Below are 17,695 nucleotides of genomic sequence, written 5' to 3'. Positions count from 1 at the left end.
GATTATATTGCAATAGATATCTATATATATCGTCTGTCCATAAGTAGGAATAGTAATTTGATAGTAAAGATGAGCAGCAGGGGCTAGTGAAGTCGATGAGCACAGGAGAGACTGCAGGTCAGTATGCAGGTCTTGAGACCTGCAAAGAGAGAGAGCGAGAGCGAGGCACAGAACTACAAGGAAGACAGTTAACACAGATTATGAGACGATATTACCCAGTATGATCCAGACTAAGGAGAGTGGAGGAGAGGTCAGAGGGTGCTCAGAGGATCGTGTTTGTGCCCCCCGACAACGTAGAGCAAGAGAGACTTCACGGGCCGGACTGCAGGTCATCATCCAGGTCTTGAGACCAGTGTGAGCCAGACTAAGGAGAGAAAAGGAGAGGTTAGAGGGTGAGAGGGAAACTGCTCAGTGGATCATGTTTGTGCCCCCCGACAACGTAGGCCTAGAGCAGCATAGCTGTGCTACACACTAGGTCTAAGGCTAACTGTACGCCTTACTAAACAGAAAAGTTTTAAGTCTAGTCTTAAAGGTGGAGGCAGTGTCTGCCTCTCGGACCCAGATTGGTAACTGGTTCCATAATAGCGGTGCCTGATAGCTGAAAGCTCGTCCTCCCATTCTACTTCTATGAATCCTAGGAACTACAAGTAAACCTGCACTCAGAGATCTGAGTGTCCTATTAGGAACATATGGTACAATCAGGTCCTGCAGATACAACGGAGCAAGTCCATGAAGAGCCTTGTAGGTTAGAAGAAGGATCTTGAAGTGTATTCTTGAGTCCACTGGGAGCCAGTGAAGAGACGCTAGGACAGGAGAGATATGATCCCTTTGGCTGCTTCCTGTCAGAACTCTAGCTGCTGCGTTCTGGATCAGCTGCAGACTGTTGATGGAGTAATGTGGACATCCTGACAATAAAGAGTTGCAGTAGTCCAGTCTTGAAGTGACAAAAGCATGGATGAGCTTTTCAGCATCACTCTGAGAGAGGATGCTCCTGATCTTAGTAATATTACGCAGGTGAAAGAAAGCGGTCCTGGAGACCTGCTTAATATGAGAGACAAACGACATGTCTTGATCAAAGATAACTCCAAGGTTCCTCACAGTCGTACTGGAGGCCAGAGTAATTCCATCCAGGGAGAAAGTATTATCTGATAAACTAGTTCTGAGATGTTTCGGTCCAAAAACAATGACCTCAGTCTTGTCCGAGTTTAATAGTAAAAAGTTGGAGGACATCCAGTCCTTTATGTCCTTTAGACATGCCTGTAGTCTGACTAGCGGCTCCGTTTCTTCAGGCTTCATGGATAAATACAGCTGGGTATCATCAGCATAACAATGAAAGTTTATGCCGTGCTTCTGGATGATGTTTCCTAGAGGGAGCATGTAGAGGGTGAACAGGATCGGTCCGAGCACAGAACCCTGTGGAACACCGTGGTTAACCCTTGTACCTGTGGAAGACACATCGTTAGTGTGAACAAAATGAAATCTGTCAGATAAATATGATTTAAACCAGCGCAGTGCTGTTCCTGTAATCCTGATCTCGTGTTCCAATCTGTGTAGCAGGATGCGATGGTCTACGGTGTCGAAGGCAGCACTGAGATCCAGTAGAACGAGTACAGAGACGAGACCCCGGTCCGATGCCATGAGGAGGTCATTGGTGACTTTAAGCAGTGCTGTTTCTGTGTTGTGATGGGCTCTGAAACCAGACTGGAAAGCATCAAACAGACTGTTACTACACAGGTGGTCGTTTAGCTGACTTACAACAGCTCTTTCAAGTAGTTTGGAGATAAAGGTGAGGTTGGAGATCGGTCTGTAGTTTCCTACAATTCTTCCTCACAATAACAGCTCCTTTTCCTTATAACAAAGAAAAAGAGAAACTGCGGCCCAAAACCAGAGCTCTGACGCTCATCTTTAGTCAATCTGCACATCGTCTCGTCACCACATGCTGAATTCACAGTTTGGAAGAAGAAGTGAATAAAACATGAGGGTGAGAGGACAAACCACACGAACAGATTCCACTGTATTCCTGCTATACGAGGACGTTGATCAACAGGAGGCTGGACGAGATCATAATAGGAAGAAATATATATATATATATGTGTGTGTGTGTTTTTAATCTACATGGTAAATCATAGTGCTGCTATTATGTTATAAGAGTTGGTGAAATATTTGATATTTCTTCCTCCAGGCCCTGCTATCAGGTTCATGTATGATTGACACAGAGGCTGCAGTATATGCAGATCTTTGGTAATGAAACCTCAGAAGTGTGAGAGAGTGCTGATATCAGGACTTCACTTTCCAAAAAAGCTCTCAGTAATAATGTGAGAAATGATGTTGCAGCAGAGCGAGAGTTGGCAGAGTGATAAGAAGGAAAATGAAATATTCAGACTTGAATGGAGCCTCTCATGAAAAGTGACCCTGCTACTCAGGAGCTGCTTCCTTTAAAACGTTAATTCCCCAAGAGACACAAGAAAACAGATACAAAAACCACCAAACAGCACACAGCAAGCAAAACATCACACACACAACACAGACAACAACCCAGTTAAAGCTGGATACAACAACACAATGTGGCAAAATGAGACAACGTGAAATGCTGAGCAGCCAAAATAAGACACTTGTAAAAACCAAATCAAGACGCACAACCCAAATGTGACATGTGATAACAGTCAAAAAGGGAAAATGAAACGCAACAGGCAAACCAATACCTGTAACCATCAATACGAGACACACAATAACCCAAGTAGTCACACATCAGCCTAAATAAGGCATACAAGAACCAATAAGACACAAGAGAAGACATGCAGTACAACATCCAAGACTAGGCAGTAAATGAGCCAAAAGAAGAGATACAACAACCCAAACGACCTCTATAACCATCAGAACAAGACACACAATAACCTAAAAAAGCCCCACGACAGTCTAAACACGATATACAACAAACAACTGTTACCAGATTTACAACGACCACAACAACACAATAAAACACAACACAGTGCAGGTGTGGTCAGCTTGCTGTTTTTAACAAAGACTGCAGTAATAATCACACGTTGCAACAAAAATAATAACAAAACACAGATTATTATTTAGGTTCATTTATTGTTGTGTCATGAAAGTTTTGTGCTGCAGTAATCAGTGTTCTTGACATTTGTCACATGTAATCTAACAAGGTTCAGATTTTGCATGGTTCTTCTGCCCTCTAGTGGTCGAGATTGCTCACTGCAGGCCTCTAAAATACAAAGTGGAGAGCGTATATTTTGGATTTAAACTCTTTTTATAAACTTACTAAATACATTTTGTTGCTTCTTATTTGTTGTCCCTGATTATTAACTTATTGGTTTGTGCGGTTTATTATTTATTTATTGTAATGTGTCAAAATACAATGTCTGTTTGCTTCAGATGATTCATTTATACTTATATTTATATTTATATTTATATTTATATTTATATTTATATTTATATTTATATTTATATTTATATTTATATTTATATTTATATTTATACAAGGTTCATCAACATGATTGATGATGATATTAACTAATCAATTATCACATGAAACAGCGCCGTCAGTACGCAAGGGACTGACTGAGCATATAAAACCTGACAGAAGAGGGCGCCGGTGAGCGAGCGTGGATACTGAGCGCTCCAAAACAATGAGAGAAGAAGAAGAAGAACAGGAAGCGAAGAAGTGAGGAAGTGAGGAAGTGGGGCTGCAAAGTGGACAGCGAAGCTGCTGATAACTGCTGTCCCGAAAGACTGCTGTTTTCTCTATTTACTCTTTGCTTGCGTGTCCAGAATGTCTAAAAACACAGTATCCGACCGCTTTAGGAAAGTAGACGTAGATGAATACGACGAGAACAAGTTTGTGGACGAGGAAGACGGAGGAGAGAACCAAGCTGGACCAGACGAAGCAGAAGTAGACGCCCTGCTCAGACAATATCCTTTAAGTTGACTCTTCTGACGGACCACTGAGACAGTGAGGTGGGAGCGGGGACAGGTAGCAGCGCACGGCTGTAGGAGCCGGAGCGTGGAAGACATCGTAGTTCTTTTCTATGTATTTCCATTTATTCATAATTACAAACATTGCAATGGTTTAAAATTATTCATACGATACATAAGTGGCGTTTAATGTAATTTCCGTTTATTTGCTCAAAAATGGTCATTTCCGGGTGTCGCTCAGAGGAGGGTGTGGTCCCCTCGCGGACTTTACTTCTCGGGGTAATAACTGAGTGTTTTAAACACAATCCTTGTCTCGTCGTATTGTTCACTTTACACATGTAACAGTGTTGGCATCAAAGAGTAACTTCTACCATGCTAGTGCATAGTTAGCACCCTGTAGTGTAACACTAGTATGTATGTAGCAGATCATGCCGGTGAAGGTTACACTTCACTCACACTGCCGCCGTGGCTCCTCTAGGTACATCTGAACACCCGTCCCTGTAGCTGTGCACCACATCCTGCAGCCGGGCTGCCTGCTTCAGGTCTGGATCTTAGCTTATTTATAAATGCAGTGTCTCAGTCTGTTCCTTGACTGCTGTTGTTTAAGGGGAACATGAATGGAGCGCTTCTTGCTGTGCTGAAAAACCCTCCAATCAACACCAAGAACCAGAACGCCAAGGTATTGTTGACTTTACTGTTTGGTTGATGTCTGCCTGTATTAATCCTGGGTTCTGATTGATAAGGTGTAAGTTTCAGGTCTAATCCTGAACTTTCAGGGTTAAAATAGTAGGATACTTTTTTACTAGGTTTACTAGTTATGTTTACTGCTGATACTGTGTGTGTGTGTTTTAATGTAGCAGTGTATGCATCACAGCCGAGCAGATGGCGGTGCAGTGAGTCTGTTGAGATAACACAAAAAGTTACACCTAGATTTCTTGAATCAAAAGCATTTCCATGCGTACTATGAAGAGAACTGAAGGGACCGGGACTGAGAAGCTGTTTAGCCTCAGGCAGATTTGTTATGTGTGAGGCTAATCAGACAAAAGGCTTTGGTTTGCTAGGAAGCATAAAGATTGGACTCAATGGAAAACGGTCATGTGGTCTGATGAGTCCAGATTGACCCTGTTCCAAAGTGATGGGTTCATCAGGGTAGGAAGAAAGGTGGATGAAGTGATGCTCCCGTCAATGCTGATATACAGGTCAGGTCTGTAGGGGCAGTGATATGGTCTGGGGTTGTATTAGCTGGTCAGGTCTTGACTCAGCAACATTGTGAGGTCAGCTGACTACTCGACTGTGACCAGGTATTTCCATCCATTTTTCCTCACTGGTAAACCAGCCAACATGGGTTCCTATTGGGAAAAATTAGTTCATGGAGCATGAGACATTCCACCACAGAGTCCAGACCTTAACAACACTGAATTTTTCATGCACCAGTCCCTCATTAAAATGATTAAAAATAAAAAATGTAAAAAAATATCTTGGAAAAAATGAAATCAAAATGGATAAAAATGGATGTCACATATGAGCTAAAGGCAGTCTAACAAAAAATTAAAACTTTTTTTCTCCCAGGTAGTGTATGTCTGGAAGACTCCTCATTTAGTTTTTTAGTTTATTTTATCTATTTTTATGGCATTTAAATTGGAGTCTCCACCAATACTAGCTGACTACATATTAGCAAACTATAGCTGACTAGCCACCCTATATTACATGAGGTCAGTCAGTAACTTACTGTCAACAAACAGAGTATTGTAAATTGGAGATTGACAACCCGTGCTGCTGTATCAGGAGTCTTACTTTTAGTGATGTCATTTATTTTTTAATACTGTTTATGTGAGGAAGTGCTTAAAAACAAGTAGGAAGAAAGGAGGCAGCTTCACACTGTGTACTGACTGCTCTGTCCGGTGTTTGGATGTAAGAACATTAGCTGCAGAAAGGCTTAAGCAGTAGAGGATATCGTCTAACTACACATTGTTGGTTGTATATTTCCCTGTGTAGGATCGAGCCGAGCAGCTGGTGGTCAAAGTGCTGAGCAGCTTCAAGAGCAGTGACATAGAGAAGGCCGTGGGCTCGCTGGACAAAGCAGGAGTGGACCTGCTGATGAAATACATCTATAGAGGCTTCGAGAAGCCGTCTGACAACAGCAGCGCTGTGCTGCTGCAGTGGCATGAAAAGGTACGTACAAATAAGGGTATACAGTCTGTATGTAAATGTACATCTTTGTACCAATATTATCAGGCAGCAGCATGTGGAAGTCCAAGTCTGGAAGGCAACTGATCCACTGATCATTTTCAGATGACAGGAAGTATGTGCTCTATGTACAAAATGCCAGTGTGTCTTTGTGGGCTTTTGTCCCCTGTTAGACATGATAGAAATGCTTTAAAACGTGGGTATTAATCAATATTCTGAGTTGATATGGAGCTCAGCTGCTACAGATCAACAGCTGTTACCTATTAGCTTCAACATCCTTAGGTGTTGGCATGGATGTATTGTATTGTTAGCATTTTCCTGCACTACAATACAATAACTACAACTTAAACATATGGACACATTTTCCTTTCTTGATGCATGTATGACCTGACATGTCTTCACTGCTTGTGTCCTCAGGCTCTGGCTGTGGGTGGAGTGGGCTCTATAGTCAGAGTCCTGACTGCCAGGAAGACGGTGTGAGAGAGCAGCTGCAGAGTCCAGCTGTGAACAGACTTCTGTTCCTGGACTTTTATTTTTGTACTGGAGCTGAGTGTCTTCTTCTTTCCTCCTCCTCTTTCTGCATTCCCTCTGTTCAGTCACACCTCTGGGATTTTGAAGTGCTGGCAGTCAGGCGGGGGGGGTGCTGGCACCTCAGACTGTGTGTTTGCCAGCCGTGCAGAGACGCTTCACTCAGACACAAAGCAGCTCCTGGCTCCTTCTAACTGCTTCCCAGCTACTCTGCTGGCTCACTGCAACATCGCTTATTGTCTGCTTCCTCCTCTTCTTCTTCTTCCTCCTCCTCCTCTCTGGAGCTTGGATGGATGAATGGATTGATGGATACACTAGTCTTTGACTAGTTTTTCCCTGCCTTTGCCCAGTGCATGCTGGGATTGGATTTATTTTTACCCTACGTGTTCATGTAACTCTGAACACGTTTGTTCATTGACTCTTTTTTTTCTACAGAACCATGTTTTCTCGTTAAGCCCGACTGCTTATACTGATTCTTTTTATATCTGAAACAAAGAAAATAAAGTGCTCAAGCAGAATTCTAGACGTAGTGTAATTTTTACTTTGCTCCATATATACAGTTTATAGGAAGATCTCATCCACCCATACTGTGCTCCCAACAGAACACATCACAGTTCACCATGCAACCCACAAAAAGTCAAAGCTGTACCACGATCCCAAAACAGCACCGTCCTCTCTGGGCCAAAGCTCATCTAAAATGTTCTGTGGTCACATGAAGCAAAATCTGGAATCCTTTCTGGAAACCATGGACCCAGTGTCCTGAGGGACGACAGAGGAGAGGGACCATCCGGCTTGTTATCAGTGGACAGTTCAAAAGCCTGCATCTCTGATGGTACGGGGGTTGCATTAGTGCCTTTGGCATGGGCAGCAGACACATCTGGGAAGACACCATCAATGCAGAACAGTACAAAGAGGCTTTAGAGCTACACATGCTCCCATCCGGACAATGTCTTTCAGGGAAGGCCTTGCATATTTTCAATCAAACAAATGAAAGAGAGATATTGTGCTTAGCATGTGAACCTTTGCTTTCAGTATAATACATGACTCCTGGTGCAGCAGTAACAACAGCTGATCAGTCATCCACAACAGCTTGCAGGAATCTTTGCCCAGTCTGCACTACAGCTACAGTCCGTTTCCTCACATGTAGCGCTTGTTTCGGGTGCTTCCTCGATATTACTGTTATTACTGGATGGCCCACTTTAGATTCAGCTCATTCAGAATTCATTGTTCCGTTATGATTACAGCCTGTCCTGGCTAAGATGCAGCAAAACAGACCCAAATCCCGATACTCCTACCTCCATGCTTCGTAGATGATACTAGGTTCATCCACAGAATCTTTTCCCAGCAGCCCTCTTGTAATCTTTATCAAACTGCAGACAGGCAGCAGTGTTCTTTCTGGACAGTAGCTCTGTCATGCACACCATGGTTGTTTAGTGTTCTCCTGAGGGTGGATTCACGAACATTAGCCAACGAGAGAGAGGTCTTCAGCTGTTTACAGCTTACCGTGTGTCCCTTTGTAAGCTTGCAGCCTGTTACATGACTTGTTTTTGGAGTAATCTTTGTTAATAAATCACTACTGTTGATAACAATGCAGTGGTTCCCCTACCATTATATTCCTTAATTCCTCATTAACAAACACGACAGTAAGTCAGCCCAAAAGTTCATCCACCCAGGGGAGAGCAGAGCATATGGTCAAACCGAGGGAGCTCAGTGGACAGGCCACCTTAGCAGAACATAGCATCTATAGTTACATTTCTTTCTATATTGTGTCTACTGTGTGCCAAAAACAAGTGAAAAATCTTATTTTCTGTAATATTAATATGTAAATTAGTTAAAAAATAAGGCCAATGATCACATAACTGTGAGGACCAGACTGATGAAGTATCTCTGTACTTCTGTTTATTGTGTCTATCAGGCAGACAATGAGCAGTACACTGTATTCCATGTTGAACACACAGATTCAGGTTTATTGTCCAAACAGAAACAAAATGCAGTATACAGGTTCCACACACACAGACAGCTAATCAGACACACTTGTACCAAATGAGACCGGAGTGAAGCTGTGACTCCAGCGGTTGACTTCCAGCACTGACCCACTCCTATCAGTTCCGTTTCCTAAAGCCCCTTTGTTGGTTAAATGTGTCAGCTACACTGACATCATCAACAGTTGGCACGTTAGCAGGCAAAACAAATACTCATCGAGCAAAAGGTTCACAAAATATTTGTATTTCAAGGGCCCCTAGTAAGAAATAAGTCGTCTCCAGAAAAACCTCACAAAGTGTCTGCTGATGAAGAGAGTTCCCAGAGGTTGTTCTCACCTTTTATTCTACCAACAATCCAAAACCTACATTTAGATCTCACAAGGCTGCACGTCATCACCAGAGAAGCTGGAACCAAAAAACAGACTAAAAATCCTGTTTTCAGTTTCAATGTTTAGGAAACAGTGTAAAACGTTAAACAGGCTGTATTCTATAGAAGCCTGTGAGAGTTGATAGAAATATGTCATTCCAATGGCAAATTATATTTAAAACGTGACTTGTATATTATTAAATGTTCGGTTTTGTCAACTTTAGTTTAAAAAGTCTCGACTTTCTAATTCTGATTATAAATCTCAAAATCTGGTCCCTATATGTCTCTTTTAGTGTTTTATCTTCTTGTTACCTTACTTTATTGTCATAACCTGAATTTATGGGCTTCCACAGATGGTTTTATAATGTAGTGAATGTCAGGACAGCACTCTCCTTTTGTTTTTCCACAGCTGTAGGATTTATAACATTTAATTCAAATAAATGTAGAAAGCATCAAATGACTGAAGTGGACAGACTTGTAGATTTCACTGTGTGTAATGTGTTTATCTGACCTAAACCACAACAGCGGTGAAAATAAATCCTTGAGCCTGTTCTGATGCGCTGAGTCACTAATTAGTGTCCATGTACCCTACTGGCCATTAGCAGCAGCCACAGCAGTGCCTGAACTGCAGCACTGTTGATACTAGCAAACCTTACCAGAGTATAAAAAAAAGCAATGTAAAGAGTTCCGGTAAAGAGCAACACTGTATAAATGTTCATGTGTGTATGACGACTGTTAACAAATCTACTGCATTCACACTCCAGACCCGTGCTGTGTGTTTGTGACAGATGACCGCCCTCTACTGGTGACTCAGTGGTGGTTTAACAGCAAAGGGAGGTTTATGAAGGGGAATACTGTAATGGTCAAAACTGTCTGCATCAAAAATACCCTCCCACCCCACACCACCCCACCCTTCCCCTCCCCTAGTCACACACACACACACACACACACTGCTTCCTCTCCATGTTACAAAAGACATTTATAAAAGGACGAGCCATAGAGAGCAGCCACAGATATTAGAGGACAGTTTGTTCCTACAGGCAGCGGATCAACACAACAGCTACGAGCTGTCAGAAATGACAGCTTCTGCTGATGGTGCAGCTGTTGTAGCTACACACATCATAGCTCCATCACAGTCATCAGAGCATCTGTTCCCCGGGCAGCAGCCTCCCCTAATAAGCAGACTGCAGCTTCCTTCAATCTTAGGAAAGTAGGAAAGGATAAGCTAGCACTGCTCGCTGCTGGTCAGGTTCACCCTGTCCACTATGTAACAAGTGTAAAGGGGTCTTTGCTAAAAACAAATACATTTGTTAACTGGACCCTGGGTTCTGAAGAGAATCTACAGTCACCGTTAGCAGTCCATTCTGCTGGCTGTTGCACTGACCTGCTGCCATCTACTGAGAAAGATAGAAAGACACACCGAGAAAGATACAGAGAATATAAAACAAGTTTTCTTCTTTTTACAAGAGTCCTTTAGAGGGTTTCACCAAACCCCGTCATCTCCTTCAGACACACACACTTCCTCTCCCCTGGTTTTTGTGTGTGCAGGTGTAGCCGAGTCCATCTGTTTATTTCCTACAAGTGAGTGTGTATATGTATTGTGAGTATGTGGGTGTTTGTGTGTGTTTGTGTGTCTACTTGTGTTCTTTAGTCGGGGCAAAGTAGAGCTCCATGGGTTTGTTGACCTTCCAGTACTTTTCGCTGACCAGCTCCAAGGAGAAGGAGCCGTTCAGAACCTGTGGAGGAGGTGCAACAGTTAAAACGTGCATCACTTTCCACCATCAACCACTTCAGCACCTCAGTGCCCCGAGGTCTGAGCCAACACAAGCAGCATGCTGCTCTCACTACAAGTTGACACTTGATTCGATTACTTCAATTCATGATACACAGTATCAGCAAATCTACAAGGTGGTTATAATGAAATGTAACTATTTTAATCTTAGATTATATGAAAAAATATCTCTGCAAAAACAATCTGGACCGGAGGTATTATCACTTAGAAGCACATGTGGGGAAGCTGAATACTCCAACAGTGTGACTAGCTAGAGACAGATGTAGTGTGGCGGTCAGTGTGTGTGTGTGTGTGTGTGTGTACTCACAGTGAACTGGTTTCCAGCAGTAGGTATGTAGATGGTGTACTGTTTCTCTGAAGCTGCTTCCACATTAACGGGACTGGCCTCAGCGTTTCTTCTCAGCTCCTCTAGAGCCAGTCGGACAGCCAGGTATTTAGACAGGTGATCCACTGTGGCATTACCGGACGTCTTAATGTAGCGAGGGACGAATTCCATGCTGCATTTATACAAGCACACATGCGTCAGACAGCAGATAAAGGGATACATGTGCATTCTGTGGCACAAACAAGGAAATTGTTTTAGGCATTGTTTTAGGCATTGTCAGGTGTGTGTGCCCTACCTGTTGTGACCGTCCTCCTTCTCCATCAGGGTGGGATGCGGCCTGAATACCAGTTCTATCTCGCTGGCACCCCCATCAATCACAGAATCCCCGCCCCCGTTCTCAGCAGAATTATCCATGTCTAATCCGCTGTCATCACTCGTCTTGGTGCGCTTGATGCTTGGGCCCGCCTCCTGATGACCACATTTTCAAACAGAAGTGGTAAACAGCAGCGCACATGTGTGTGATCATTTGTTGTTTGCATTATAACACACCTGGTTGCTGTGGACAGAAGCGTTGCTACAGTGGGAGGAGTCACCGTTGTCCTCAGCTCCGCTACCGTTCTCCACTGTGTGTCTTTTACCACGCTGCAGTCTGACAAAAATAATGCAAATCCAAATAGGTAGACTGAATGCTTCTTGTATATTCGCACCATCTATGTGTGTTATGTATGTTTACCTGGTCATAGCCTGTATCTTCAGCCCCTCCTCTATGCTGTGGGACAGGGCTTGCTGGTTGTTGTGTTTGCTAATGCGGGCCAAGACTCTCTCCTGATGGGCTTCATACTCGTCACGACTGGGATAAATCTTACCTGGAAAAGGGACACAGTCAGGATTTTCCCTATCAACCTCTCCTTTGTCTCTGAACCTCATAAAGAGGACCCGAACCTGGGTGCCGAGTTATCTTTGGCTGTTCAGTGACAAATCTTATTCACATTATATATATTATCATGTTTTGATTATGTTTTTTTAATATAAAGTCTTTTGTTTGCTTAGAAAGGATCTATACAGAGTTATTTTTATTAGCATTATTATACCTCTGCCAAATATGGAAAGTATTCAGACCCCCTTCAATGTTTCACTCTTTGTTATATTGCAGCCATTTGCTAAAATCATTTCAGTTCATTTTTTCCTCATCAATGTACACACAGCACCTCATATTGTCAGAAAAACACAGAATTGTTGACATTTTTGCAGATGTATGTAAAAAGAAAAAGGTAAATATGACATGGTCCTCAGTATCAGAGCCTTTGCTGTGACTCATATATTGAACTCAGGTGCGTCCATTTCTTCTGATCATCCTTCAGATGGTTCTACACCTTCATCTGAGTCCAGCTGTGTTTGATGATACTGATTGGACTTGATTAGGAAAGACACACACATGTCTGTATAAGACCTTACAGCTCACAGTGCATGTTAGAGCACATGAGGATCATGAGGTCACAGGAACTGACTGAAAAATGGAAAAAAGACATTTGGGTCGACCAGAACCCCTCCTAGAGCTGATTTTAGAGGTTTTCCAACAAACTTCTTCCTTTATCAAATACACTTGGGGAGGAGCTTTCATGGCAGCAAAATACTCTTTTTTATGACAGAACCAACAGCAGAATAAAACTGCATTTTAAATTTCTCATCGACCGCTTTCAGAGGAGGGGTAATACACTATGACTTCTTTGACTAAAGCCCAGAATCTTCCTAATATCATGGACATCCTTAACTTAATTAAAACCCTTTTGTGGTTACTTACTTATCAGAGCATCAAAATTCGGGTCTGGGCGCAGTGACCTCTTGGACACCAGCTTCTTACGACAGGTAGGACACTCTTTATTGCTGCACAGACAAGAAGGGAGGAACAGAAATTAAAATCCTGACTAAAACAGAATATTGCACATCTATTACAAGCCAACATACAGGAGAATTAAATGTAAACTAAGTGGCCCCTCTTTAGAAAAGCTATTTGGGAATATCAAAGGTCATTTTGTATACACAGTCCAGCATCTGAATGTCCTTTTATGATCTAGAAGACATCTAGATGAGATTTCTTTTTTTCCCTGATGGGGCTCCAACTGTGGATCAAACCACTGACAGTCAGAGAACTTAGAACTTACCCAGATCTCAAAGCTGTGATGATGCAATCAGCACAGAAGCGGTGAAGACATTCTTTGGTTGTCATTGTGTTCTTCAACATGTCCAGACAGATAGGACACATAAGTTCACTGTGCAAGGACCTGGGCGAAACTGCTATCTCCAGTCCATCTGTTATAGCCTCCTGTGCCAGTTGGAAATATATTGAGACTGATGTTAGTACACAAAGTGTTTGAGGCACCACACTGATAAGAGTACAGACCACAGGTCTGACTGATGTTTCATTCTCTACAGGAGTTCCACACCCTCAAACTAACCTTTAAACCACATATATATATATAAGGAAACATGAACAACGTTTAGAGCAGTGTGTATGTGGCTATTCTACTGTGATGTTTTTCTAACTTATTATACATCTGTGTATGTGTTTATAATGCTGAAGGATTCAAAAGCGTGTGTGACTAATAAAAAACTAATGATATTTAAGACTTATTTAATGGTGATTAGGAAACATGGGAAGGCCGATGAATGACACACAGTCAAGGTCCAGGCTGGAATCGAACCAAATGCAGGGCTGCTGCAGTGTAAGGACCCTAGCCCCAATGTGTAAGATATGAATTGTTACCTGTGGAGTTCTCTGTAGCTCATACAGACTCAGTTCCCAGGTCTTACTGAGGGGTTGAACCCCATTGGTCTGAACTGTCTGAGTCATCACTTCAACACTGAAACACACAAAGGCAAGACTTTAGTAAGAATTCGGGTGAAATAATTGAACACTTTTCATCTCACAATTTGTTTCTGATTTATACACACTCACAGACGGATGGAATATGGGAACAGCTTGGAATGTCAATACAAAATCAATAATCTGGTCCAATTTTGAACCAGATTACAATTTTATTTGTATAGCATCTTTTTTACAATCAAAGTTGTCTCTAGGCGCTTTATGGAAATGCAGAACCTGACCCCGAGCCAGCTCTTAAAAGCAGACAGTGGAAAGGAAAAACTCCCCTTTAACAGGAAGAAACCTTGAGCAGGACCCGACTCACAAGAGGGAACCATCCTGCTGATGGCTGGCCGGGTAGAGGGAGAGGAGAAGAGGCAGATAGGACAGAGAGGATGAAAGCGAGAGGAGAACAGACATGCAGTATACATCATACAGTACAGGACAAACATGCCAGGTTGTTGTAGTTATAATTATACATGCATACATTTTATGTAGAATGCTGTTTTGTGCTACATGGAAATGAAACACAAAACTGTGCAAAAAAAATACCATGAAACACCCTGATATCCTTGAGCTCTCTCCACATACGGACTGCATCCCTGAAATTTTACTTCACAACGGAGCCACTTTCTACATAGTCTAACTGTTTCCGAACCTTCCCCAGTTTTTTGATAATGTGCATACGTACAACACACATACATTTTATGTCACGCAAAAATATCATTAACAATCATTCCTGTATGCTTTCTCAATGCTCCACTTCTCACTCAAACCAAACATTGTATTTCCAGTCATGTCCTTATTATGACTGTGTCAGTAAAAAAAGCTAATTAATGACCGTTTCCACAATAATATAATCATTTTAATAAATGTTTTTCCTGTCAACACTGCCATGCAAACAGGCAGCTGGTGTTTTTAGAAAGGTCACTGTAGTAGTATTTGTTAAGAACTACATCATTGTGAGGAATACCGTTAGAAGAAAGTAGGTTATAAGTTGTTAATATTGTTTTGCATTGTATTGTAGGAATTGTGTATCTATGAACTGTTCAAAACATACAAGTTATACAAGTAGCAGATTGTATATCTACATGCAAAGGACGCCATTGATGAGGTAAAAACAATGCAGAGCATAGTTTATTCATTTCTAGTAGAGGCAGAAAAGGATCAGCTACTACAGCAAAACTATGCATCTATCCATCTAATACAGTTTTAGTGCATGCTTTGTATTGCTATTTAAATAGTGTTTTTTTTTAATCCTGTGCATGCTTCAAATGTATACAGGAACCCATCTGTGTGAGATGGTAGAGTTAGTTTATTAGGTTTTGCTGATATCAAAATCTGAAATTTTACATGCTCAGATAATAGTCCAGCATTAGTTTGGCTCTGAATGCAAAATGGTATGTCTGCATGATTTATGCTGGATAAAATAAAAGCTTAAGCACCTTAACTTAAATTTAGAGTGGACGTGACAACAACAACTGCTCAATTTAATAATAACTATTGACAAGATTTAGTACCCAATGATCACTTTAGATTTGTTTTTTCAGAAAAACACCATTGATTTCAAAAAAATACTAAACATCAATTCATGTGGTAAAGTACTTCATGTTACTGAAAAGAAATGTTGAATTTTGGTTGGAAAAAAAAACCGTTAGGAAAAAACATAGCCAGAAAATCTGGATTAGCAATCGAACCCTCTCAGATTAATTCAGCATTACTGAAAAATCATAGAACTGTTTTATCTTTTACGTGGTGCCCCTTGACACCTCTGGCAGATGCAAACCCAAACATCTCATTCAACCTCGACCTGACCCAGAGTGGTGTACCACACTACTAACTAAACAGTAGCTAGATGATGAAAATAATGAGCCACGACAGCTAAATGCCACGTTTTCCATCAACTCCCGAGTATTGCAGCTGTGTGACCATGCTACCACACATGTGACAGACACGAAGTGAAAGTCGGGGGTGGTCCACATTAGGCACACTGGGTGGCTTTAAGTGGATGGATCATTTCCAATGAGAATACACAACGTGGAACTATGGATGTATGGCCACTACGTAGTCCTGGCTGCTACCACCGCAATCATCAATCTATGTCAATTCACAAAACCCTATGTGCGATAACTACTGATCCCAATTAGACGGATATCTAATGGTTTGCTTTTGCGCATTTTTTAGGCAGGCAAACGCCAATGAGTACTAACTAATACACCATTTAGCCCCGTGTTACTGTATAATAGCCAATGCCAATTAGCTTATCACAGACAGACCCGCGCACAGATTTCAATTGAATCTACGAGGCTCGGCTAACGCTAACTAGCTACCACACAGGCTAGCTATTCTTCGCATTGCTACCACTGCAGGCAAAATAAACTCAAGATAGAGCCAGTGATTAGCCCACAGAGGGCGAGGAACGGACGTACAAGGACAACACTTCATTCGGTTTCGTTTATAAGGGACACATAGTGACACAAGAGCCACAATACGTAATATTGCGATTGAGTCGTGAATATAATTTGTCGCTGTGACAGAGGAAAAAACAACAACAGACCCGAGCCGACGCACCAGCCTCCTGAGCAAAGCTGTGTGCCTTTTTAAACCACATTTTCAACATTTTAACGAACGTAAACTCGTGTATAAAACGTACCAGGTGTACAAATTAAGGTACTAAAGCAAAATATCCATAGCTTGCGTGAATAATATTGTTTTCTGTACTTACATTTTCAGTTGTAGGTACGAACCGATCCAACCAGCGCGTTCAGGAGAAGGCAATATGGCGGCTGGAGGAGAAGCAATGTAATCTGGGAAATTGAGGCTCCATAGTGGAGGAGCCCCAAAACCCTATCAAAGATGATGGTTGTGCAACTTTGATAGGGTTTTTTTCTAAGTATTCCATAGAAAAAATACAAAATTTGAGAAAAATCCTGTTGCTCACAAGCTGTGAGTCAACAAGAAGCAGATAAAAAGAAAAACCGTATAATCCATATTGCTTTACTGGTGAGAAGACAAACCGTCCAAAACACAACAGAGACCTAAGGCAAACAGATTTTTATAAACAAACTTAAGTGATAGCTGAGAGTGAAGTAGGTCTCTTTTCTTTCTCTTAATCTACCTTTCAGATTCACTTCCATTAATTTGTTCATTTATTTTGGCTATAGCTGGGAACTGGGATGTGATTGTACATTATTACTGCTAGTAAACATCAATGATCTAAAGCAGCCTATTAACAATGGATGAAGGAAAGCACATCAGAAAATCGTCTCTATCAGGATAACGATTGAAATGGCTGCTTTAATGGGGAGTCTGCATATGTGCCTATACTGAGTTATAAACCTGGTTTTTGCACAGCAGTAGCCTAATAGTACATAAAGTGTTTAGACAGCAAGTTAACACAATATATTACAACAAAGACATTCCAATGTTGTATTGTTCATACTGATGCCTACTAAACAGCCCATACCAGACAAGGACTCCCAGCTTGAGCAGGCTTCTGTTGAGGAATTAGTGAGTGATCACAGCTAAGATACTATATACACAATAGCCACAAGGAGGCGCACAATGTCTACACTTACATGAAAGCCACTGCCAAAAGTCACAAAATGACACAAAGCATCTGCAAAAAGTTGAAAAGAAACGTATGTAAAACAGCCACAGACAGATAAGGACATGTACCGCCTCTTTAAGGGTTGCTATGGAAACGAGCGGCTGAGTT

At 41.8% G+C, this 17,695-nt stretch overlaps 2 protein-coding genes across 3 annotated transcripts; one reads left to right on the top strand and one right to left on the bottom strand.

Annotated features, from left to right (window-relative positions):
* The first annotated feature begins 3,650 nt into the window (after positions 1 to 3,650).
* Positions 3,651 to 7,171, top strand: LOC114450285 (actin-related protein 2/3 complex subunit 5-like). The gene is made up of 4 exons (XM_028428305.1): positions 3,651 to 3,930; positions 4,540 to 4,612; positions 5,929 to 6,105; positions 6,538 to 7,171. The coding sequence occupies exons 1-4, from the start codon at positions 3,791 to 3,793 to the stop codon at positions 6,598 to 6,600; spliced, it is 453 nt and encodes a 150-aa protein (XP_028284106.1). The 5' UTR covers positions 3,651 to 3,790; the 3' UTR covers positions 6,601 to 7,171.
* Positions 7,172 to 10,426: 3,255 nt separating this feature from the next.
* Positions 10,427 to 16,781, bottom strand: rnf2 (ring finger protein 2). 2 transcript variants are annotated; one of them, XM_028427320.1, is made up of 9 exons: positions 16,703 to 16,781; positions 13,879 to 13,975; positions 13,277 to 13,443; positions 12,916 to 12,998; positions 11,848 to 11,980; positions 11,664 to 11,763; positions 11,410 to 11,582; positions 11,097 to 11,286; positions 10,427 to 10,733 (listed from the first exon to the last, which is right to left on the bottom strand). In XM_028427320.1, the coding sequence occupies exons 2-9, from the start codon at positions 13,963 to 13,965 to the stop codon at positions 10,632 to 10,634; spliced, it is 1,035 nt and encodes a 344-aa protein (XP_028283121.1). In that variant the 5' UTR covers positions 13,966 to 13,975; positions 16,703 to 16,781; the 3' UTR covers positions 10,427 to 10,631. The 2 variants fall into 2 exon arrangements, with proteins under 2 accessions (XP_028283121.1, XP_028283122.1); XM_028427321.1 differs by having other exon boundaries at positions 13,277 to 13,437.
* Between the last annotated feature and the right edge of the window lie 914 nt (positions 16,782 to 17,695).

This window comes from Parambassis ranga, chromosome 17 (assembly GCF_900634625.1).
Source record: "Parambassis ranga chromosome 17, fParRan2.1, whole genome shotgun sequence".
Taxonomy (NCBI): Eukaryota; Metazoa; Chordata; class Actinopteri; family Ambassidae; genus Parambassis; species Parambassis ranga.
Note: the sequence above shows the minus strand (reverse complement) of the source record. Positions and strands in the feature narration are given on the sequence as shown.

What these genes read in the sequence shown, in the direction of transcription:
- LOC114450285 (XM_028428305.1), top strand. Translation starts at nt 3,791, where the DNA reads ATGTCTAAAAACACAGTATCCGACCGCTTTAGGAAAGTAGACGTAGAT. An exon ending in GTAGACGCCCTGCTCAGACA is followed by an intron (nt 3,931 to 4,539) that starts ATATCCTTTAAG and finishes GCTGTTGTTTAA; the next exon opens with GGGGAACATGAATGGAGCGC. An exon ending in TGCTGCAGTGGCATGAAAAG is followed by an intron (nt 6,106 to 6,537) that starts GTACGTACAAAT and finishes TTGTGTCCTCAG; the next exon opens with GCTCTGGCTGTGGGTGGAGT.
- rnf2 (XM_028427320.1), bottom strand. Translation starts at nt 13,965, where the DNA reads ATGACTCAGACAGTTCAGACCAATGGGGTTCAACCCCTCAGTAAGACC. An exon ending in AAGATACAGGCTATGACCAG is followed by an intron (nt 11,764 to 11,847) that starts GTAAACATACAT and finishes TATTTTTGTCAG; the next exon opens with ACTGCAGCGTGGTAAAAGAC. An exon ending in CTGCTGGAAACCAGTTCACT is followed by an intron (nt 10,734 to 11,096) that starts GTGAGTACACAC and finishes CCTCCTCCACAG; the next exon opens with GTTCTGAACGGCTCCTTCTC.